The sequence below is a fragment of the Salminus brasiliensis genome, chromosome 16, assembly GCF_030463535.1.
Source record: "Salminus brasiliensis chromosome 16, fSalBra1.hap2, whole genome shotgun sequence".
Taxonomy (NCBI): domain Eukaryota; kingdom Metazoa; phylum Chordata; class Actinopteri; order Characiformes; family Bryconidae; genus Salminus; species Salminus brasiliensis.
Window position 1 is genome coordinate 23,714,253 of NC_132893.1, and position 26,553 is coordinate 23,740,805.

The window sequence follows — 26,553 nt, forward strand, 5'->3', positions numbered from 1 at the left end:
TTTTACAATAACACCACCTAAAATCAGAAATACTTAGTACTTAGTAAGGGTAATAGTAAACACGGCCAAGGTGCATGCTGTCTGAAACCAGATGTTTTCTAGACTTTCTTATGTGGTCTTTGATATGACTTGACACTGATATTTATGATGAAAATGCATGCACTGGATAACTAAATGTATAGGGGGTAAATTCTGTCATATAAAGATGCCATCCTAAAAAGAAGGAGATAAGTAAATAATAAAACGATCTAGAGATAAAATTAATTGGTATTTTCATTACGGATAATCAAGAACATCATTAATATCTCTTCTTTGAGCGGTGTCTTCCCCTCCTCTCTACAGAGGCCTGATTTCTAATTCCAGCCCACTTCTCATCACCCAGACAATCAGCGGATCGCTGGATGCACACTGCGCTCGAACGTGGCTGTGAGTCTGCTGCAATTATTTCACCAGGGTGTAGAGATAACGAAACAATCACCATTAACCCCAAATACAACCCTACTTCCAACCTTCTCCACACACACGCAGAAGAACGAGGGCCCTCCAATCACTCTGACTCACCTGATAAAGATCACTCTCCCTCTCCTGCTGTGCTCCCTAGCCATTAAGACACATTATTAGCCTCAAAGTTCACAGCGCCTCGCTGATGAAGGGCTGGCAGTAATGTGACTGTGTTTACATATTCAGAAGTAAAAGGTGGCAGATGAAAACTGTGTGGGTCGATATTGTTATGAGTAAGCCACTGCTTCAGCACATCTGTGGCTTTTGAGAGAGCACAATAACAGCACTGTGTTGAAGCTGTCTTTTAGCACATGGGTCCCAAGGCTACGCAGCAGAGTGGGGTGCGGGGGGTATTGCTGATTCATGGCGCTGCTTGGCCTAGCAATGACTCAGGGAGAATATAATGGAGCTCCAGCTAACTCACCTCCCCGCCTCTGCATAAAGGAGCAGCAGAAGGGCTCACACAGGCCCTCTCTCCCTTTTTCTCTCCCTTTTTCTGAGCCGCGAGGAGGCGGCAAGCCTGGCAATTACAGGCAGAAAAAGTCGATAGAGATTTAATCAAGAGTTTGGGTGTGTGGCATTAGAATGAGCTGAGGTCTTGCCAACTCTGACTGCGGTATACAAGAATGGCTTACATTTGGGGATTTCATAAAATGTTGTATCAGCTATTTGACAGCAATAGGATTAATACAGAGTTGTGGGCTGAATGTATCTGACAGAAGATGTGTGTGGCAAAGGTGCAGTAGTCACAGTGGAAGGGAGGGAGAGAACAGAGTAGTACAAGACAGGACAGGATAATGTTGGATGAAACAGGATAGGGTGAACAGGACAAGACAAGACAAGATAGGATAGGATAGGGCAGGATAGCACAGGACAAGAGATCTACAGTGGGGCAGTGGGGCAGGATGGGCTAGGCAGGGCAGTATAGGACAGTACAGTACAGGACAGGACAGGACAAGGCAAGACAAGACAGAATAGGATAGGGTAGGATAGCACAGGACAGGACAAGACAGCACAGGACAAGACAGGACAGGACAACGCAAGACAGAATAGGATTTAATAGGATAGAATAGGGTAGGATAGCACAGGACAGGACAGGACAGGACAGAATTGGACTGGGTCATGTGGGTTACAATATGATGGGACAGGATAGGATAGGACATGATAGGATAGGCTAAGAGAGGACAGGGCAGGACAACCAAGATGCAATAGAATAAGGTAAAATAGGATAGTACAGAACAGGACAGGACAGTAGTGGACAGGATCGGATAGGATTAGATACATTAGGTTAAGATAGAAGAAAAGAGGAGAGTTATTGAGAGGAGAAGTCAGAACAGAAGAGAACATCAAACTGAGGTATTGCACAGTTCTGCCACTGTGCTAAAGGGAAGCTCTATGGGAAAGATGACAATCCCTCTCCTTGATTGCACATACCCTACATACAGTATTGACAACTGCATTTGATACAACTAGAAGAAAATAATTACTGTCCCATTTAAACTATTACCATACCAATTAACCTTAAAGCATAAGCAAAAATCCAAAGCCACACAGGAGCAAAGAAGGCAAAAGACACAATACAGACATAAATGTGCCAAAAATACACCAAACACACCAATTCAGTGATCAAACATCACATCAACATCACAAAGTCACAAAAGAAAAATCTGGAAATTATCAAATGAACATTTGTGTATGAGTTGGTCTGATTTCACAGAACCAAAGTCTGAAAGTAAAAACGATTGCAAAACACAAATGAGCTTCTTCAAAGGGATATTAAGGGTCTCCAGAGACCCTCAGCAGCTTGCTATCAGAGACCCTCTGAAGAATTCCATGCAGATGGGACCACGACACCAGAACGTCCACAAGAACACATTATGAAATGTTCCTCTAGAGACATGAGCAACAAAAATCCACAAAAATAAAAAAAGACATTCAAAATAATATGGTGAACTTGCCAGGTAGTTTGCGGCGGTCACCCCCGGGTATGTTAGATCAAACCGGGTAACCAGCGCAGGCTGCAGGTGAGAAAATAACAAAAAAAGGATCACTAGCAATTAGACCCGGCCAGGGAGGAGAGGAAAGGGAGGGGGTGGAAGGGGATGAGAACGCAGGCACACGGCATGAGCCACAGCAAGGGGAGAGAGAGAGAGGGAGAGAGAGAGAGAGAGAGAGAGAGAGAGAGAGAGAGAGAGAGAGAGAGACAGACAGAGAGAGAGAGAGAGAGGGAGAGAGAGAAACAAAGAGGTTTTGAGGTTCAGATGGATAAGTGAGTGAGAGTGTATCTGTCTCTCATTTGATCTACCTGGCCTAAGCTACTCACAAGCACCACTAGAGTACTAGATGAGACACCGTTAGATAACCAGTATTGAGTGTTGCCATAAAGGTTGTCTTAATGCAGTATTATTGGAGAATTGGAAGAATTATTTGCTTCTGGGCTCCCTCTACATAAGCGTCATTCGCTTTTACACCACTGCTGTAAATTTGAGCGCCCCCTCATGGACAGCTATAAAGGTGCATCTTTTGACAAGCTGAGAGATACAGAACCAGCATTAGAAGTGGACTGATGCCCGAAGAGTAAAAGTTTTTACACAAATATGACACAAATATGAGGTTATGCAGTGTTAGGCAGTTCTCGTGAGGGGTCTCGTGGAGCTCCACCAATGTTACATAGGAAGGTTAGCAGCATTTCAGCTTATAGTGGCAATTATAGAGATGTTATTCTCCCTATTGCAGTCAGTGGAGCCTCACAATTATTAAAATTTATTTTAGCTGTTTTTTATGATAAAAATGCTACACATTGTTGCTTTTGAAATCCTAATAAAATAAAAAACAGTTCACACTTTACAAATAATTTGAGAAAAATCCTGCACAAGAAAATGCTCCCCTGTTACTAATAGACACTAAAAACAACACAAATATGGAGGTAGAAAAGCGTGCTGCTGTTGCTGCTTGCTCCATTTACTCCTGTTCAGCAAAGAAGAGTGCTTGGATAAAGTTTTGGGTGGTGAGACGTAGTGGAGGAAATTAGCATCTTTCTTTCCCTCCTATCAAAGCCAAAACTATAAAATCAGAGCAAGCTAATGTACACTGAAGTCATAAGTAGCTGATGCTTAAATTAGCTGTAGATATACGAAGTGGGAGTTATCTATGGCTATGGACTTAAGACTTTGAGCAGTATACACAATCATTGACTAGACTCTAACTCTCACTAACAGTCTGTGCCCTTCACAGCTCGATTTTCTGTGCTAACAGTCGATTCCAGCTGCTCAAAAATCTGTGGACTAGCATGTAACTCTGATCGACTACAAATCATGGCTTCAGCTGGGCCAAAACTCATTTAATGTAGACGTAGCATTCTAAAGACCATGGACAGAACCATCTGCACTTCAACACAGAGGTCTGTAGAGGTCCAATTACTCCTGTGAAGCTTCAGTCCTCCTCATAATTTGGGGACATTTTTAATCTATAATCATGTGCTTGTTTTTCTGGTGTTGGCACAAATACAAATTAGACTCTGAAATGGTCCAAAAAAAGCTTTTTAAAATCTGTCAACATAGCGAGGGTGAAAACACAGGTGCACCCATCTCACACGGCTCACAACTCAGCAGGAGACGCCCACAGAGTTGCTACGTGTTTCTCGTACTGAATGGCAGAGTTGAGCTGGTAGTGCCAAACACTGTGCAGCCCTGACTAACAGCTAACAGTGTACTGGTACATTTTAATTGCATGGTGATTATGCCGGGCTATAATGGGACCTCATGTGGGGTTGGCCATGAAAGGAACATTCTACAGATTTTTCAAGATTTCTCCATAATTACATTGTTGTGGTGTAAACAAAGCCATTCAGGCTAGTATAATGTGAAAAGGTGCATTTGTTAGACAATAACCAACTCTGGTTTCTGGTCCAAAATGTCCAGTAAGCTGACACATGTGTCCTCAGTTTTGAGCTGATAATAAAAAAAAAACACCATGAATGTCTTTATAGCTAGATTGTGCAACTGTGTATGTAAGCTGACAGCTGCAAATAGTTTCTTCCCATTTAGTTTGAAAATTTGTGACTGACTGAAGTCCCGCCCCTATAGGCTAATGTGCGGACTACAGTTCAATTCATTAACTTCTTCAACGGATAATGGGGCGTAATGTTGACAAATGGCATCTGTTAATTAAAACAATTGCTAATGAACTGTATGTTCAAATATTTGTGGACACTTCTTCTAATGAATGTATTTAGCTACTTTAAGTTGCACCTGTTGCTGATAAACATGTGCAAATGCACACAAACAGCTTGTCTAATCCGTGTAGAGAGGCACTACCCTTAGAATAGGATTTGTTGGGGTAGATAAACATGAACCTATTGGCACCACGCCGAATGCCAGGCATATTTGGAGGTGGGGTAGTGAGACAATTAGTAGTAGAGACTTACAAAAGCAGGATAATGTCTTCTTTTATACCCCGGATTTCGGAAGCACCAATGAATGAGCAGGTGTCTCAATACTTTTGTCCATATAGAGTAGTTGCAATAAAAGGCAAAACTGTACCTAACTGTAGACTGTGTTGGGTTAGAAAAGATGACATCATGGATCAAGCAACTGATTTACCTCTGTATTCAAAAATTTCTGGTCCGACTTTATATTAAATAGTAACACATTATGTACGTAAATGTAATAACAATGTAACTACTGATGAGGTATTCACTGTTACAGATGGATCAGAGTAACGTAGCCTATATTAATGTTTGTGTATTCATTTCAGTTTTCACTCTTGTAAACTCAATCTCAACAGCTGTTCCAGGAAGAGCTGCAGTTCAAATCAATTTAATTACCATCACTTTATTACACATTTATAACCACAATAGAGAGCATATGCTGTTACAGCTACTCAGATACATTTGTGTAATTACAAGAGTCAAACTTAAGCTGAAACATGAATTAACACAAGCTGTACTACTGTAGTCCACATGTATTTGTGAATCGTTTACCAGTGGTAACACTGTTGTTACCGGTACTATTTATGTGTAACAACACAGTTATTATAGACCCTTAATAGAAAATGGGTCTTTTATGTTAGTATGGCGTATTAGTTAAGAGGCATGCCAAAACGCCAAAATCTGAGAAATGTTTAACTAATGTGTTTTAAGCAATGCTTTAGATAAGGAAGTATGTCATCCAGCAAAAAAGCAGCTTAAAAGAAGCTTAACGCGGGGCTCTGCTGGGAGCTCTGAAAAAAGCTCAAGAGATTTCCAGCGCTACGTGCAGATGAATGAGAGTTTATTAGATGGAATTTCATCTCTAAGATAAGACTGTGTCAGCACAGGAACAACATCGCAAAATAAAACGGCTGCTCCCATCATAAGATGATTGAATGAGTTGAGGTTTTAAGAGTCTGAAGTCTTGGCTGATTAGTCATGGAAAGTTGTGGAAAGTAGTTACGGAGAGTGCAAAGTACACCGTGAATCTTGGAACTCACAAACTCTCACTCCAGGAAAATCAAGGAGCTTTCTTCTTCATAGGGCCTGAGAACACCATATTCCTAACCTTTAATTTCTTTCCTTTAAATGTCAACACTTACAGGCGTTCATTTACTTAAAGAAACCCCAAGCACCTCCTGATCAACTTTTGCATGTTGTTCTGTGGAAAAGTATGTGCCCCCTTATGATTGTCTTTATCACTGTATATTTGGGACAGTGAATGCTTAAAAATCATTTAAATCATGCTTAAATAATTTAAAATACATAATTAATTGATTTATATATGGATTAAAATTGTATGAACAAATAACTGCTTTAATAGTTAATCAGACAACAAATTCATGAGATCCAGTTGATTGAACACAGACTGCTTTTAATGCAGCCAATTCCTCTGAATATAAAACCCCCTCACATTGGACTTTAGTATCAGATGGATTTTACAAGCACACACGGCCATGATCAAAGGAAAATCCAGAACAGATGAGTTCTGTTGAACCCATAGCAGTCTGGAAAGACTAGAAAGTTACATAACCATGAGCCATGTTACAAAAGTGTCTTTATAAAGACATTCTTCTCAAAGAAAAGTTAAATTGACATTTTTCAAATGGTATTCTCAAAAAATATTTTTCACACTTGTCTTAGACGTTCAGAAGGTCATTCTATAAAATGATTGGTTTAAATAGTTGAACTACTAGATAATTTAATGTCTAATTTAATAAGATTAAACATGGGTAATGTTCTTAAAGAACTGTTAGTTTCAACATGAGGAAAATTTGCATCTAGCTCTTGTTTTCTGAAAAAACTTGAATGTTTAGTTTGATTCAGCTTTTGTACATTTTGCTCTCTATCCACTGCAATGATGTAACTGAATACTGTAAAACTAAAACTGTTATTATTTCCCATTGCTTATGATAAACAGTGAAAACAGCATAACATACTTACCATAAGATTAAAAAAAACAATGACTTGTAAAATGTAACAATTTTTTTGGAGAATTGTGGTTGAGAACATTGTTACTTCTTAATGTTTCCTTTGTAAGTTTTTGTGAATTTGGCCCCATGTCATGGAATATTACTGAACTCTAGAGAAGCCTAAGACACTTTCAAGGAGCGAAAAATGTCTCCAAATGTGCCGCAGCAAATCATCTAGGAAAGCTCCCAATGTTCCAGAAGAACATTCAAGGAACTGCAGGTCTTTCTAGCCTTGTCTAAGGTCAGTGTTCATGACTACAAAAAAGAACTGAGTAAAAGTGTGCTTTTGGGAGAGCAGCAGAGCAAACAAAAAAACTGCAACCCAAAATAAACATTACTGCTTGTTTCACATTTGAAAAAGAAAAGAAAACAAAAAAATTTTTGGGATCATGTTCTGTTGACAGACCAGTCCAAAGTGAGGTGAAGATTTAATGAGGGCTGAAAGTGCTCTTCCACTTCACCGCCGCCCACAAAACCCTCTGGGTGGGAACATCACCACAACAAACAGTTATGACTGTTGATGCCTAACATGCTCCACTATGTCTTCACTCGCAAAGTCATTGTTTTTATATTTCTTTATCTCCAAACCAACTTCTCTACATTATAAGAGTAAAAGTTTGGTCATATTTAGGAATTTCTGTCTTTTTATTTCAGTTTTTTAATATGCATTTTCAAAATTCATAAAGAATGGAAACCCCATTAGTGATCAATGATTTAGTTAAAGTAAATGCCCCATTAAACCCCGAATATACAAAAAAGAAAATAAATAAATAAATAAAAAATAAAGAAAGAAAGCAGCTCTGCCAAAAAGATTGGGTTCATAACATAGAAAATGTTGGTTTGTAATTGGTGTTATTTTTAAGTGGGTACATTTTTTTACATAGGGAATTCACATGTTGGATTTATATTAATGAAATGATTTAAAAATGTGGCTTGAGTGTGCTATGATTCACATCTAATAAGTTCCATTATATCATTATGTTTAAAGATCTAAAAGCATTCACTGTCACAAATATGCAATAACAGAGAAAAACATCAATACTTTTTCACTACTCTGTAGCTGTTATTGGGTTATAAATGTATTATCATCATTATCATAGGCAGCTTAGGTCTGCTAAATGCATTAATACTCTATATAGCCCTAAATTCAGTGCACAGTGCAAATAGCTCTTTACTACCAGCCATTCAGGCACCAACTATCCAAAAGCACTGTACATTTCAAACATGAATCACTGTCCGAAGAATGTTTTCACACTCAAATCGACTAGAGCAATAATAGTAGAACAGTATATCTATCTTTATGCATCTACACTACTGGAACTGGACCTCAATGACATGAGACGGGTCTAATTATACACTTATATCACGATCCTCCTTGTAATATTAAGGCATAAACTATTTTAAAGTCTGTTTAATGAACACTTTAGATTATGAGTACCAGCCAAACTCAGCCTGTGGCCTGGTCGCCATCTAGTGTTGGCATAACGCACTGCAACAAGATAAACTTACTGAAGAGGTCGATCTCCATTGCCAGCTGTTCACACACAGACTATCCAAATGAACTGCGTTTAGATTCACATAGCTGCCTAAATTTAAAAACCCACCGGCATGCTGAGTAGGACGGCATGGCAACAGTGATGTAACTGACATATCCGGCTGCGGTACTCCACCTGCAGGCCGATGCAAGAAGCATCTGCAAGACCAGGTGTTCCTCTAAAAGCACAGGGGAGGGAGTTGACATGCCTAACACTACATGACAGGCACACTGCAGTGCTGATAATTCACCTGTTTAATAGACAGATGGACACCAGATGTGTCAGGCAAGAACACATGCAAAGTCCACAATGACTGAAAGCAGTTTTTATTAAAGATGTGAACATCACTGCAGTGTTCAGATACTATAAATCTGACAGTAGATGACAAGGTTTTGTTACTGTTAAACGCAATCCATCTCAAATCTGATCCTTAGTATCTAATAAGGTTCAGCTATTCCAATAATCTGGCTAGTATATTCACTCATTCGTATCATTGGCATTCCCACTGGACCCTTTCTTATGCACAAGATCTATACCTGGTCCTATACGCTACTCAGTGCTGCTAGAAACTTTTTGCCAGTAGCCTTAAGAGTGGGTAATCTCAGAAACTCTGTGATGAAAAGTGTAACGTACAATACAGTATTGAGTAAGTGCAATTTCTGAATTTGGATTTACTTTAAAAAAAAACCACTATACAGCTTTTGAATGAATAAAAATATGATTGGTTAGAATGAGCTTGATTCCCTTTCTCATCCATTCAGCATTCAAGATTTTGTCACTGTTGTGAATCTCATGTCTCTGAATTTAATAGATTATTTCTAGATCTATTACAAATATGGCCATATATAATGTATATAGTCAGGTCTTATGTATAATTTCTACTTTTATTAGAGTTTTGGAGCATGTTTACACTGGTCATAGAGTTACAGTGGTAGTGAAAGTTTCCTTTATTTATTTATTTATTTATTTAAATAATGTTAATCATCATTGGACTATAATTAATTGCTACATTTACATAATCCACCATAATTACCTATTAGTTATTACTGATTTTGACATAATGATAATATAACTAAGTAAGTGGTTCAAGTATGTGAATGCGCACATATTCAGAACACAATTCAGCTTGTTTTTGCTTTGTTTGATCAAAGTACCAATAACAGGCAGCTTTTAAAGGTTAACTTTAAGGTACAACAAATACATTCATTTTGTTCCATTTCAAATTTTAAATCTTAAGATGAATATAAAAGTTGGGAGGTTTCGAAACCATAGCATTTTTTTTAAGTTTTGATTTGGTGAACAGGGTTTTAGTACTTTTAAAATGCTTACTGCCCAGATAAATAGTGAATAGCTTTAAGCTGTATGTGGAACTGAAGCCCTTTCCACTGCAACCTGATGCCTCTCATAATTGTGTTTGTATGTTTGTATGAGGGTGGTTGTGGGAGAGAATGAATGGAAGAGAGGTGGGAGAGAAGCAAGAGAAAGAAAGCGGCAAGACGTGTGGGTCGAGACAAAGACCAAGGAGTAAGAGAAAGAGAGAGAGAGAAAGATAGAGGGAGAGAAAGAGAGAAAGACCATGGCAGCAGTCTCTCATGGTGTGGCCGGTAATAAAAAACTGACCTTGAGTGGTGAGATGTGTGAATGGGAGACGTAGCCGTGCACATTCTCAATCTCTGACAGGTTCTTCTCCGACACATGCACCAGTTCGGGTGCTCGCACCTCATTCGTCAGCCGTGGGAAGCCGTGCTCAGGAGGTGGAGACTCGTCATCCTGATAGCGGTACTATGACCAGGAGGAAGAAGTGGAGGAGGAGAAGTGGGGGGGAGGAGAGAGATTGGGGAGAGGAAACAAGAAGGGAAAAACAAAAACAAAACAGACAAGCCAATCAGAACGATGCAAAGAGACATTTAAAAACTGCTGAGCACACCAAGTGACTCCCATGATGTGTGAGCTACCACGTGGGCTTGGATGTGCATGGATGAAACAGTCTGGACATCTTTGCGTTTCACACACAGCTTCTGCACTGGACACATGGCTCTGAAACCAAAGAGGATGTGACGGGCGAGACATACAAGTGGCGGTAAGCCATGGTTGAGAGAAACGTCTAGGACCGCACCGCGAGCAAGGCAGAAATGCTTGTGTGAGTAAGCACATCGTTGCTGTCATAAGTAAACCTTGTTTTATTTGGAAATGTGGTATTAATGTCTGTTAATGCAATATAATTAATAAAGTGCTAGACGTTCAATACATTTTCAGTACTGCAATTGGGCAAATCATTCAATACTCTGACCTTTAACAATTGAAAAAAATAGGCTGTTTTGTATTTCAACAAAATATTAAGCTAAATAATAGGAGGCAGTTATCCAGCATATATTTTGTATAGACTAAAACAATTTCTGCAATATAGATCAAGACTAGGCCTAAGACTTGGACTATGTCCAAGAAAACAGCCCTTGGTGTTCATAAAATGATTGCTGTAGTATAATTACAAAACGTTATTAGGCCTTTTTATAATCTCTATTATTGATTAAATGGATTATTACAAATTCATCAAAATGGCATGGAAAAAAATAAAAGTATAAAATAGAATGACATGAGGTTTTTATTTTCTTCTTTTGGAGATGCTAGTCACTGATGGTATTATACAAACTATTCATTTAAAATAACAACTTTGTATATTATTTAGTTTAATTTATGAATTATGCTACTTTTGTCACTTAATTTTGAAGACAATATGTTTAATTTAATTTTGGAAATAAGTATGCATATTTTTGTGCAATTGTGTATATATTTGCATTATCTAATGGGTCTGTGTTAAAGGATTTAAAACTAGGAATAGGTGATATGGAATTAAAAAAAAGCATAAAATATATTTTCTGTTGTATTTCTCCAACATACGATAAGTTCAAATGGACTAAAAAAAACAGTGGTGATACACTGAAGAAGATCCTATAAAAAATGAGAAAAAATAGTGTTATTTAGAATTTCACACATAAGTGTGCTGCAATATAACATATTGTGATTAAATCATGATAACGATACTGATAGTAAATACTGCCATTTTGTCCGGCACTGTTTAAATACCTAATTTTAAGTTGGTTCGAGTCACAAGGTTGTCTTAAGACATCAATGACAAATTGATGGGCAGAGCAAGTGTAGTCTCTGTTAAGCGTAGTCCCAGCTTGAGACAAGAACACTTGCACGTGGGTCCACGTGAGTCTGAGAGATGTCATGAAGGTGTCATGGAGCTGCCTATGCATCATTCTCTTTTGTGCTATACCAAAGCATAACAGAAGCAGCATGAAGGAGAAAGCAGTACGGTATGCATGAGTAGGGCGTAAGCCCCTTAAGTGTAAAGGATGGGTGGAGTGAGGGAGTTTTCCGGACTGACGGGGCTGCCGGCTCTATCTCACCCAGGGCGAGCTCATCAGGGCGGGGTTGGGGTTCATACAGGCCGGAGAATGGGTCTGCTGTTGGTTACCCTGAACCGCCGGCGGCCTGTTCTGTAAATACACATACACACACACACACACATAGGAGTCCAATCGTAAATGTCGAACCACAGTCACTCAAATATCATACAAACTAATTAAGACCAACCTGAACCGACTTAAGGCATCACACAACCACATGGGAAGAAGCCTCGATTTGTGACCAGCCAGAGTTCATACAGTATGAACGTACATGCACAAAGTATACACACATACACACACACACACACACAGACACACACACACAGACACACACACACACACACACACATACACACACACACAAAAGTGCAAACGTCACAATCTAAGGCTTTATTTATATGACTATATGACACACGTAATGTATGCTAAGCTTAGCTCAAGCTTTTTTGGTGTCTGATTACAACAAGTGCAAATGACACCCAAGAGCTTGAAGATCTGCTTCTTTGCTGTTCTGCCTTTTCTTTGAGATGATTAGGCTTAAGCTTTACATGTTTACACATAGCCTAAGTGGAACAAAAACACTCCTTCTAATGCATTTTCTTTATTTTCTATTTCCAGCCCTACATAAAAATATGACAAATGCAAAAGTGTGTGTTCAATGTTCACATTTTACTGCTTAATGTATTATAGGCTATAGCAAATACCTACCTACCTAGAGGGGCTATGTATGTTCAAAATAAATGAAAAGAAACATAGACTCATGCATTCAGGGGGTTTTGTTACTCTTTTTCCTGTTGTACCAAACCATGACTTGTGTATCGTTACATTCCTACTAAGAACACAGTGTTCTTATATCAGTATATCAGAAGCACATGACCTGCAACACTTCCTCAATCATTCCTATATTGTACTAAGTGCGGCCCAAAGTTTTGTTGTAGCAGCGCATCATCTGCCATCTGCTACGTGCCAATAAACGACATGACTCTCAGCTGCCCAAACAAGGAACAAAAAAAACCTTCAGGTAGCAGCCAAAACAAGGCTGAAGTTGGCTTCTGATTTAAACTTCCCGGTTCACCTTAAATAGTGCAGCAGTTACAACTGTGTACATTTCACCTGCAGAACGTAACTGCTGCTTTCTTTACGATTCGGATAAGAGGACAACTTCAGCTTAGCTATTAGCTTGGAGCCTTGTTATAAACATGACACAGCAACTAACTTACAGCACTTAGAACAGCAGCTTAATATGGCAGAAGAGGATGATTTAATCACTCTCTTGTAAAAACGTTTGTCTATTTTCTTACTGTTCATGTTCTCACCACCAAAACCATCCAGTTTGGTTGTAGCTGTGCAACGACAAAGATATTCTATTCCATTTTATCCAATTGGGAAGATAAAGTCCCATCACAACTTTACTCCTGAATTACGCCTGATTAGAAACAAGACAATTGTGGAAACGCTCCGTTCTACCAGCGAAGAACCATGCTCCTTTCTTTAGTTGTAAACCAGCACTGAACAGGAGGAGGTGTTTTAAAGGATCTGGGAGCTAAATGGTCAGGTAGGTCAGTCAGTCTGGGTTAAGAATATTTGGGATATAAAAAAACTGTTATACTGGGTTATAAAAAACTTTTTTATAAAAAAAAAAGAAGTTTTTATGCCATTTGACATGCAAATTATAGATAATAGAAGGTGTAATCAACCTACAAATAAATATTTTTCATTGACAAAAGTGGTTCCATGAAGCATCAAAACATTTCAGCTGATCAAGAAACTGAATGTTGCCAAAAGCTGCTAGGCACCAAGGCAAAGCGAAGAAGTGTTGCTGAAATTTGGATTGGCCATGATGACAGCTTTATCAAGCCAACAAAATATCTAAGCTATGATTTCGGTCTGTGTTTTAGAGCATTTCATGAAGCGGAGATCAAAAAAACACCCCACTGTCACAATAAAACATCAGGAAGTCCATCTTTTTGTACGCTTTTGTACGTTTTGCAGGAACAGCACTGATTCTGCATGCTTTGACTTGTGTGGGTGTTAACCCCTGGCAGCAGCAGCACGTCAGTGGCTGTGGCCCTGCCGGCAGCATGCCTGGTTTATTATTAGGCACAAGTTTCAGGATCCCTGAGCAGCAGCCTAAGGAGAGCCTCTCAAACAGATGCAAAAACACGCTTGAAGAAAAGAGACACAGAGCAAAAGTGTGGTTTCTTTCTTAGAGCTAAACATGGTGTAGTTTCAGCTGAGCTTCAGTACCAACCCTTAAGGTCTAATTATACTACTGTTGTGAATCTGTGAATATGTGCAAGCAGTCACGAAGGTGTCTGAGAACACCCTTGCTTGAACCTCTTCTCTGCGTCTTGGTGCAAATCTTTACAGAAGAATAACGTAATGGATGTGCATGTTAACATGCAGGAAAAGAAGGCCTTCATGTTTAGCTCCACAGTGCTGTGAATGATCAACAACTCCTGCACAGGGCCACAACATCCTTAAGAGGTTTAGTATTATCCACAGTGCCAAAAATATCCAATAAGCACTCCATGTTGGGTAATTACTGCACACCTCCACACAGGAGAAAGAAAGAAAGGGAGAGAGTCACTGAGAGATGACTTGACATTTAAGCCCTATTGCTCATCATCATCTTCGTACATCCACACAAAAACTACAACATAAAATCTAGATAGCACGTCATTCCAGCAGAGGTTTACCTGCAACCATTAAGGTCTACATACTGCCACTATTCATTCAGCATATCATAACTCTCTGTTTTTCACTTTTGGCATAATCCGAATCTGGTAGTTGTTCTTTACATTTTGTCAAATGGGCCGATAGAAATGCTCCGAAATAACATGGAATAAAAATCTTTTTACATTGACTTCCATTGAAAGTTAAGTTTTCACCTGTAAAGTTGACATGCATGGATATGCATTAAGCTAGAGTGTATGGACAAAGGCATTAGGACACCTGCTCAATCATGGTTTGAAATCAAGGATATTAAAAAAATAAAGTTGTAGTAACTGTCTCTACTGACTAGGTGATGCTTTCTACTAAATGATGAAGTACTGTTGTCAGGATTTGATTGCATTTAGCAAAGAGAGTGTCAGTGAGGTCAGGATGTTGGATAAACATCCCCCACCTCATCCCCAACTCCTAAACTTATCTGAAAAGTATTGGATGGAGCACCATCATTCCAGAGAACACAGTTCCACTGCTCCACAGCTCAAAACCTCTCTAGCCCACATCTGGTTTATGTCTATCTGTTCCACAAACATTTGGACATGTAGTATGTAATATGTAGTATAATTGTTTGACAGCAATAATATGCTGGATAACACATCAGTTCTGCTTCAGCTGAAGACATCACTTGAAATTAGTGTTCAATATTCAAAATGTGTTGCATTTATTTAGCAATTTAAGCTAAAGCCAAACAAGGCTTAAACTATGCTCTCCTTCAAGGAGATTGTGTCACTTCAGTAATTAGCCTGCAAAATTCTTTTTAAAAAGCTGTTTAGTGAATGCTGATGCAAGACATTCAACATCTCACCCTCGGCAGCGCCAGAGTACTGACACCTGTAGCTTGTTCTCACCTCATTATAAGGAATGTAACACACTCCGGGTTTTCAGTCATTCTCCACATAGCACTGCACCTCCTGTGTGCTCTAGCTCTGCTGGCATTTGCTTTTCCTGTCAGTTTTCTGTGTCTCATTTACATTTAGCCTTTACTTAGCTATTAGTCCTAGTTTAGCTTAGCCTTGACTTAAGCTATACCCGGCCATGAGCTATATATGGACATGAGGAATAGTCTGTTAGATTTAGCTGTTTTAATATTATTTAAACTCTTATTTACCTTCTATTAGACATGCTTTAATTTAAAGGTAAAGGTGCACGTATTTGTCACTGTACAGTGTACACTGTACAGCGAAATGTGTCCTCCGCATTTACTACCATCTGTGGTACACACACACACACACACACACACACACACACATACACACTAGTGAACTAGGGGCAGTGAGCACACACACATCCAGAGCGGTGGGCAGCCAACTCCAGCGCCCGGGGAGCAGAGAGGGTAAAGGGCCTTGCTCAAGGGCCCAACAGTGGGCCCAACAAAGTCCAGGAATCGAACCCACAACCTATAGCCTGGCGCTCTAACCGCTGAGCTACCACTGCCCCATTTAGTTCTTTTTCTCTTTTTGATTATGTTTACATTTCTATTTCTATCATGCTAAAGTCAATTAACCCTGCATTGCTGTCTAAAAACCTTCCATTATTTAAAAAAACTGAATAAAAAAAATAATTTAACAGATTTAATATGCTCATATACTCCACAGTAGAATATGTATATATGTATTATTCATATTTTCAATGATTGCATGTATTAAATGTGATATTTCAATTAGTAATGACATATCAATATCAATGGGTTTAGGTATCAGGCTGACATAATAAGAAAATGTACAATGTTATATTGTTACCTGTCTAAGCATGGTGGCCTACTTTTAGATGCTCACTTTAAGGGAATGCTTTGATTTAAAAGTTTTGTTTTAAAGGAAAAATTATCAAAGTAACATTAGCATCAACCAATTCTCAAGATTTATATCTATGTGTCTGAACATTGAGATCTTTAGTAGATATTTAGGTGGATTTGCGGAAAGGAACAATTACTAGCTTATAATACAAAACAGTGATACTGAAATTAAACAGAACATACATTTTTGGAATAGAGACACGACCACTCTTAAAAGCAGACCCTACCAGTTACTGCGAGCACACAGCACATTATGGACAAACCCAATAAAAGACTGTAATATCTCATTTAAAGCCAGTAATAGGTAGAATAAGGACCTGCTGTGTGGTATTTTACACATGAACAGAACCTCAGACGGCAGTTATTATATGTGTATGAGCGCACAGCTGAATGGGATGAATAGAAAGTAATTACTGGTGGAGGAGTGAAGTCTCTATGGGGTTTTTCATAAGAGCCAGGTCGTGCAGTGGGATCTCCCCTATTAAAAGGCCCTATTTTGTTCTGCTGTGAATAACGCACCTTTATTGAGCTAAGCACAGGCCTTACTGTTCACTTCATATGAACAGTGTTAGTGAGAACAGATCCTGCTAAAGTTTTGCCTAAACATTAAAAAAAAACATATTCGAGCGATCTTATTTAACAGGGAGGACAAATAAACAATCAAAAATAAACTGAAGGGCAAAAAATGAAAAAGAAAGAACATAATACTGGCATATTGATACTGGTTAATATATTTAATCGCTGAAAAAAATATCAAAAATAATATGTGACATTAGCATTTCATCACCATCATATGAAAAGCTTGTTACTTCCTTTTTAAGAAATACTAGCTGCCTTTTACATTGTGTAAACATGTCAAGATAAATTAACTAACAAAAAAAATCCCTATTTTTAACACACATTTAAGGGCATGCTTAACTGAAAGGTTATCATCAAATCAAATAGATTTTCTTCCAAAACTGCTAATTTACACATATGTCAAAGTAAACCTGTTAAGACTGTTTAAAATGATATTTTACAACACTGGTATCTCTTGCAAATGTGGAAATATTTAGTTGAGCTAGGTAGTCCAGAAAGCCTGGATTAGGTGTGTTAGTGGTTATTAAAATTACTTACAGGACACTGTGGGAAAGAACGTGTCTAAGGGCCTGTTTACACATGGCACTAACAAGCGTTTTGTATCCTAATATCATCTGGATCCACTTTGACTGGATTCTGTTTGCACTTCTCATTAAAATGCATCCCCAGTTTGACCAGATAAGATCTGATATTACTCTCCTGCCTAAAAAACCACACCAACCCATACACCATTTCCATTTTACTTCCTGTATCTCATCAAAACAGATGGTTCTCGCATTCCAGGTCTATCAGGTCTATCAGAAAATGCAATAGACTATTTAAACCACAAGGAAACACACTCTGCAAATGAGCACACACACACACAACAAAAAAAAAAAAACACACACACATAAGAGAGGGAACATGAGGTGGATAGAGCAAGAGAGAGGTGTACCGTAATTATTTCTTGCATTAAAGTTTTTTTGATAGGCGTACTTCCATTTTACTGATGGAATCTGATCACAGAAAGCGCATTCCGTTTACACTTCTGTTAAATGTGGATAAGAACCGTCGCTGACCACCTCTGACAGTGAAATCTGAACATGTTCCAATCACCTATAATGCACATTAATGCCAGGTGTAAACAGGCCCGAAGAACATGCACAGCTTGAGTTCCAATACCAGCAATGGCCACACATAGACATACTGCCATGCACCTCATGAATTAACGAGGGAAGGAAAAAGCAACTACTTTTGAAACATTTCTATCAATACATTCACAATGAAATTTTGACACAATGTAAAAACACATGCCCCTGTGTAAAAAAAGTGTTATAATTTCACCATGGTGAAACCGAAATGCAAATACCCTTAAATTAAAACTGTTAAATTGTGGAGCAGATGGGCATATCAAGGAAAAATGCTTTCGCCCCAAACACTGTTGGTTTTTATGACATCTGCATGTTGCAGTTTAGTATCTATAGGTAGATTATAGGGACTGCAGTCTATGGTACATTCTGAAACAGGGTTTCAGATCAACTAAAAAAACTGTTCTATGACATAACTTTTTAAGCTCCTTGCTCTCTTTAAGGAAGTACATAATCTGTGATGCAGAGCACTTCCTTTTGCGAGCTGCACAGTCAGATTTAACAACGAACAAAGTTATTGAGGCGTTTTAACCTTTTTCTTAAACAGTCTTAAACTCTGAAGGTCTGTTGGCAGGTCCGGACTTGAAATCCTCACTCTGAAAATGGCATATCTTACGCAAAGGTTTCATAGGTTTCAAGTTACTGCAAGTCTTAGGATTAAAAAGTGAACAATGGGCCGAGAGTTTAAGGTGTTAAAGTTGCTGAGGAGTTTGATGAGAAGTAAGGAGAGAAGAGCTGTATCTCTTTGACACCGCTATGAAGTGCATTACTGGATTAAAGTTCTCCTCAGGCAGGTTACAGTGGATGAGCTTCATTAATCACTTGTGTCTTCATCTCATTGCCCTACTACTATGTTTCTCAAACACACAGGTACTTACACTTACACAAGGCTTAACACTCACTTGAATCACCATATAAGTACTACACATAGCCTCAGGATCTGTTCATTACATTGGTGTGCCATGTCACTATGCCTGTTTAAACTCGTGAATTGACCAATCCTAGTCTAAATGGGCAAAGACAAGTCCATCAGAAGTCACACCCTTTTCTTATGGAAACTTGAGGTTGAGATGTTTATTGAAGAAGAAGAAAATTACCCACAAAAACAATTACCCACAAATACCATTTCAGTAAGTAGTGCACTAATTTGGGGTTCCGCAAACAATGTACACTAAACAGACATGAAACATAATCCATCAAATTGCACAGAAATGAGCTCACACACAAAACAAGGTGTCAGAAATAGTCAAATTCTGTTCACTATATAATGCTCTATATAGTGATCTGGATCTATATGTAGGATTTCAGACACAGCTACGATATCACAAGTCAACTCAAGTCAAGTCAAGTGGGTTTTATTGTCATTTCAACTACATACAGAGTACACAGTGAAACGAAACAACGTTCCTCCAGGACCATGGTGCAACATAGACAGTGCATACAAAACACAAGTGCAACACAAACAAGTGCGGACAGGCAACACAACACAGCAACACAGAAGCTGATGCTCATAAAGACGTAGGATCAGACCAAGTAACACTGAAACAAAAGGACTACATAAACACAGGACTAGACTAGAAACACCTGGGATAGATGATGAGTGGGTAGGCCTAAAATGGAGACACAGGTGGCAACCATGAAGACAAGGCAGGGCAGAAATGAAGCCTATGGGGAATGTAAACAAAGGAACAGAGACAAAGATACTGATTGTCCCCTTTTATTTGTAAATACTGTCCATCAGAGTAGTTTCAATGTGTGTATGACAATGCTGTTGTTGTTGTTATTGTTGGATGCACTGCAATATTTCCCCAGCAAGGACAAAAGCATATTGTCTTTGCTGTTACACAAAATCCTTGTATGTCCATTGTTGCCGTTTATCACTTTTTGACATAATGTCAGTTGTGTGACAAATAAAATGAGAAAATCAGTTATTATTTAAAGAGTCTCAATTGTGAAATTAGGAACATCTTTAGATGTGTACTTCAGTCAAATGCATTACTATTTATTTATTAATATATTTCTATTTATTTTTTTATATTGAAAAGCTAATAAGTATATTAATAATTAAATAGCCACCAATTAGCATTATGGAAATTACATAAGGCTTCAAGACATTTTTTGAAAGTCTACTATATCTTTCGCAGAAAGACACAAGACTCAGGGACTGAATTAGAGTGGATCAGAAAGTGAATACAGAGAAGAGAACGGGGGGTGGGGGGATACTAATATGACTCAATGTTGGGTTTCCTTGCCACAGATGCCACTATTTACAGTTCTGACAGACTCAAACCCACTCAAACATTCAATAAACACACACATGCACAACCAAACCATAACAGTTTCCCTCCCTACACAGCATGTATTAGAAATCTGTGTTGGTGTTCGGTCACAACACAAATGACATCAACAGTTGTATCCAAAGGTTTAGTTCAAATTATGTGTTTTAGATTTTCTAAATGAAAATAACTCAACATATTTTATGTAAAATATGAGCCATGGCATTTTCAGGCCTTTTTTTTAGAGCTGAATTTCAGTTTATGTGCTAAATCTAACATTATAAAGAAAACAAGCCCTAACAGATAAAATGTGCTGGACCACCCTCCCAGTGTTCTGGAAGAGGTGGAAGCCTTTATTTATATGGAAAGCATTATATTATTATTATTATTATTATTATTATTATATTATTAGTAATTAGGATGGCAAGGCCAGGGCAGGCATTTGGGCTCCAAGTGGCTGAGCGATCTAATGTGCTACCACGATGATCCTGAGCCATGGAAGGAGACATGTGTTGGGAGTATTGCTATTGCTAGGGAGAGTAGCGAATGAGTGGGTTAACTAGAACTACCAAACTACTGGGGAAGAAGGAAAAAATAAAGGTGCTACAAATGGTTCTTGGGGCAATGCCATAAAGAATCATGTTTGTAATAATGTGCAACTTCAGCAAAATGCAATTTATCAATAACTGCCTAAAAATCATTCAGGCCCATTAGCCAAGATGAGCAACAATTTTGCAAAAGTCTACACAATTACCCACAGGAGGTGAAATCCCTAAGGTGGAACTTTCAAGGAGACAGAAAAAGAGGTCATCCAAGAAACACCTGGCAACAGGATCTCCAGGTAGACATGAAGAAAGTAAAAGTATTTGGCTCTATAACATAATTCTACTTACATAACAGCACAATGACAGGCTGCTAACACTATGTAGCCTAGTGCTCAGACTGCTACTGTATGGGTTAACAGCGAGTGATTGGCGCTCAAGGCAAGAGAGGAAAGCCCATATGACAGCTGTTCGAAATGTCCTTTTGTTTTATGAACGCAAGTATCCTTAATGAGGGACTCAGGGGGAAACGAGACTATTTATACTCCAGGTTTCAACTCATTAGGGAGACACGCTTGCTCTTGTACTGCAGAGAAGAAAATGCATTCAGACTTCCATGTCATACAAATTCAATTACAAGCCCATAACCATACCATATGAGGGCTATTTCCATTGAGCACAGTGCATAGCAAGACATTTGCCATCAGGCTGAATGGCTTAGGTTAAGACAGGGAAGAGACTGCTGGAGCCAGAATGACCTGAAATACTGTAAAGGTGTGTGTTTTTTGTGTTGTAGAGAAACCAAATTAGGGGCAGTGGTGGCGTAGCGGTTACAGTGCTGGGTTATGGATGAAAGGGCTGTGGGTTCGATACCTGGGTCCTTTAACCCATGGGAACTGTTGCATGCCTGAGGCTGACTTTCTTGCCATCCAGTAGCTAGGACGTCGCCATCACACAATGCCATCCGTGCTTGGAGGCAAAAACTGCAATCTCCCAATAGTAGAGTCAATGCTTAGACGGTTTTACCACCTGAGACATTTTACAAAAGTCTTTTTTTTTGGTTACTGAGATTGTATTCTTGTATTGTGTTATTTTTGTTCCAGGTTCTTCTTTTATGGAGATAATTACATATACTGGAAACATAAGTATGACCCCACTAAGCCCCACTTGTCATTACTAAGCTTTATTATGCAACAATATGTTGTTCTTTTCAAAGCCTTTTTGTGACACTACTGATGCTATTGATTTCTGTTCACGCCTACTTGTTAGCCATCCTGACCAGCATTCACGTCATGTGCATACATAGTAGGAAAGTAAAGATGTGTGTATGTATATGTGTTGGGGTGAAAAAAGTAAACAGCAGTACAGCACTGAGGGAGGCTTATTGAGCTTATTGTGCACAACTGCCGGCCTCTAAAGCAGCAGGGACTTACTCACAGTTCCTTGATGGCCATTCTATGAGCAAGCCCTTGATACAGCCACAGACCCTCAGGGCAGCTCTCCTCTCTCCATGAGATTGCTGATAACACACATACGAGTACATTTCTCAGACTCGCTCTCTCTCTCTCTCTCTCTCTCTCTACCACACACAGTCAGTAAGTCAGTCACAGTACACTCTTCAAAGTATGCTGAATTTCCTTGATTCAAATGTATACATCATTATATCATACTTTATGTCAGTCCAGCACTAGTCGTCAGAGTTGCATCTGAACTGTGCTGTGTGGCGCTTGGATCTATAGTCAGACTAGCTAGATAATCCAGCACCATGGAAAAATGTTTGATTTCATCTTTCCAGTTGCTCGACCTTATCCTTTAGATTTGAGTTATTGCCATTAAAACTGAACTTATTCTTTTTCAGTTTTAAAATAACAAGGATGAGATCCGTCACAAAAGCAACGTAAAGTAGATACCACTCAACCTTAAGTGTAACTGGATTTCTAACAACTTAGAATGTTCACACAAGGGCTGTATCTGAAGTTACAGAGCCATGTCCGAATCGAATGTTTGTATAAAATGCTAAGGTACTTTTATCCAGCAGATTTGTAAAGGCAGCACTGATCTATCCTAAATCCCTTGATCCTCTGGGTTAACAGCAACTTGTCTCAAGAGAAAAAGGCAAGTAGAAATGTAAAATAATTATTTTCCCATTATATTTTATTTCTGAGGAAACATTCTCAATATATTAGCCATATTTTGGCTTTTTATGAATAATGATTTTAATTAGTTACACCATCAGCTGATATTCCTGCATCATGACGTATCGTTGTCTTTAAGGTACCTTCATCACAATGCTGCCTTCTATGGTACTGATTTATGAGACAGCATAGGCAGCAAGGCCTTCAGTTTTAGGCACAGTCACTGTACAAAATAGCTATCTGAAATGTAAAAAAAAAATATAAAAAAATAATAATTAGTTTTAATCTGACAGTGACAATACATTATACATAAGTATTTATTTATTTATGTATTTATAATTTTTTATTGTACCCAGGTTAGCACTGGGTACTCAAACACATTGCTCATCCGTTCATTGCTGCTGTGCACTATATATGTAAGCTAGCACTGGCTACAATAATGTACAATAGTTATTAGGTTCATGAAAAATCACAGGCTTTTTATACACAGAATCTGCATTTACATAAAGCAATGATTTCTATATGTATTTTCTAGATTTTCGTTGGTGGCATTCTGATTAGACATACTGTCGTTACAGTCCACTGTGTAAAAAAAAAAGATACGCTGTAGCATTTGACTGTTACCTAGAAGCCACAATCAGCCACGTTCAGAGCTAAAAAGGATTTGCAGTGGAGATCCCTGATTAGCAGAGTAAATTAGTGTAAGTGTAGGCTTAGCTTATGTTTGTGTAAACTGGTCCTCAGTAGCAAAGAAGCTTGCAGAAGATGACTGGGGTGTGTTAGCATAAGACTGGAGGAATTTACTTAGTGTTTAGTTTGTGTGTCCTGTTTCCACCTCATGTTCATCTGGCCTCCCTTTTTCACCCCTCCTCTTCCTCCTACTTCCTCTCTCTCTTTTTTCCCCTCTCTCTCTTCCTCTCTGAGTTGAGAGGAGATGGCAATGTGAGGTGGCATGGCTCTAGGCTCCGAGTAGGATTGTGTGGAATCTCCGTGCGATTGTGTGCACTGACCCCTTTTCTGCGGCTTAGTATACACTCTACTCGTCATCAGCATCCTCATCCTCTTCCTCATCATCACGCGTGACTCCACTCAGCTCACAGATGGATAGAGGGTTAAAGAAAGCCAGTGCACTGCCCGCCCTTTTCTGCCTTCCTCCTCCACAGGCCAAACAGCCATCCCTAACGCAACATACAGCACATACGAGCCACCATATATACAGCTTACTGCAACTGTAGCAGGTGAAGGCCGGACATTGTGAGCATTAATTAGACACAGACGTGTGCATCTGTGCCTTTGCAATCTGCACAAAAAAAAAATTGTTCTACTAAAGCTCCGCCCCTCCGGCTGCTTCAGCAGTTGGTAGGCAAATCTGGGAGCTCAAAGGGTCAGCGGGCAAAACAGACATTAAAAAACACATACACACAAACCCACACACACACACACGGTCTGAACTGAAGGTATAACTACTGAAGGCTGTGCAGCTGGAGCCATCACTATAAGAGGCAATGGCAATAAAGCAGGTGTAGTACAGCAATTCTAACAGCATTTACTGAGATAAATGACTACGTTCAGACACAGTGCAGCATATTCTAAACAAAATACAGCACTAAACAGGTAAGTTGCCTAAGAAACACTACAAAGCAGTTGTACTGAGCTTTCAGGAAATGAATAAAAAGTCCTGAGGAAAAAAATAATGTGTCATATTTTGAGATTGTCCAAGAAAAGGCTTCAAACCTATCCTAAGATCTGCTTTAGAAGAAAGGAGGAAAGGCTGGCCCACACACCATTGTATAGGCTTTAAATACTCACTAGTGTTTCCCTACCGAGTACCTGAATATTGACTCTCAAAACCACTCAATATTATACACTAAATAATATGATACCACAGTTATTTCCAACCCCGCAATCTGATTGGCTAAGGCACTCTGTAATCACAATTCTCCAAATTCTCACATAATGCTGCTTAAAAAAAAAAACATTGTGTAACACCATGGGAAAGTCGAAAAAAATCAGCCAAGATATCAGGAAGAGAATTGTGGACTTGCACAAGTCTGGCTCATCCTTGGGTGCAATTTCCAGATGCCTGAAGGTGCCTCGTTCATCTGTATAAACAATTATACGCAAGTACAAGCAAGATATCATACCGCTCAGGAAGAAGACAGGTTCTGTGTCCCAGAGATGAACGTGCTTTGGTCTGAAATGTGCAGATCAACCCGAGAACAAAAGCAAAAGGCTTTGTGAAGATGCTGGCTGAAGCCGGTAAGGCATGTGAGAGCAAGGCAGCCAACAAACATGGCTCAGTTAGACCAGTTCTGTCAGGAGGAATGGGCTAAAATTCCTGCCAACTATTGTGAGAAGCTTGTGGAAGGATATCCAAAACATTTGCCCCAAGTCATACAGTTTAAGGGCAATGGTACCAAATACTAATGAAATGTATTTAAACTTTTGACTTCGAACAAAGTTATAAAAATTGCCTTTAAAAATCCCTCTCATTATTTAGCAAAAATAAATAATTTTGGTAATCCTAATTGACCTAAAATGGGAAAAGTTTATTCTAATTTCATGTCAGACAGTGAGAAAAAAATGCATGTGTCTTTTTATATAGTGTATGTAAACTTCTGGTTTCAACTGTATATATTATTTGGGGCAGCCGTCAAAGAAGCACAAAGACATACAGCTACTTTGTACTACTTGTTATTTTATGAGGTAACAGGTACTGCACTGCATTTCTCATCTGTCATCCATAAATGGACTAAAGCCACACAGGACAACCACTGACTAGATATTATTTTTGTGTTGACTATTCAGCAGTGAGTAGTGTTTGTTGCGAAACATAATTCTAAAACCCGTTACACACATATTTGTAGGGCTGGGCGATATGGTAAAAAATACTATATCACAATATTCACAATTTCACTATTTCACAATACATAATACACAAAATACATCAGTAGCGACAGATTTTCTTGTACTATTCGGATACTCTCCCGTATTGAATACAGTGATTTATACAGTGATCTGCTGCACTTCTTGATCTAATGAAACAGTCTATACTCACACACTGTTTGTAATGAAAGCAGCAGTTGATCAGTGATCTTTAAGCACTAACAATATCCTCAATATGCTTAGGAAAGCATACTGTGTATCACAATAACAAATGATGGTCTAAATATTCACATGCATTTTTTCGTGTCAAACTAATCTCACTGGATGCGACACATTTGAACTCTCATTTTATTGGTTGCCTCATTAAAAACGACACGTGATGAGCGGAATTGAATTATGGGTGTTTTTAGGAAAGAGCAGTTGCCTAATGATCGCACACATGTATACACATGTTTTAAACATGCTTCCGACGCAAGAATCATGCTTGGTGCGTAAGGGCCTAAGGCCTAAGACTAAGTACCTAAAGAATTAGTAGAAGGCATACATTTCAGTCAACACCGAAGATCTGCAGCAATCTCACAGTACAAAATGATACT

The 26,553-nt window shown here is 38.8% G+C and overlaps 1 protein-coding gene across 22 annotated transcripts in view; it reads right to left on the reverse strand.

The window, feature by feature from the left end:
- Positions 1 to 26,553, reverse strand: part of dlg2 (discs, large homolog 2 (Drosophila)) — a 297,266-nt gene that overhangs the window by 162,819 nt on the left and 107,894 nt on the right. For 18 of the 22 annotated variants that reach the window (XM_072659049.1, XM_072659053.1, XM_072659052.1 and 15 more), the window contains 3 exons: positions 11,891 to 11,980; positions 10,098 to 10,259; positions 2,460 to 2,519 (listed from right to left, as the gene is read on the reverse strand). In XM_072659049.1, the coding sequence (XP_072515150.1) occupies positions 2,460 to 2,519; positions 10,098 to 10,259; positions 11,891 to 11,980 (312 nt within the window). The remainder of the gene's footprint in view (positions 1 to 2,459; positions 2,520 to 10,097; positions 10,260 to 11,890; positions 11,981 to 26,553) is intronic. The other 4 variants (XM_072659077.1, XM_072659057.1, XM_072659051.1 and 1 more) reach the window with 1 other exon arrangement.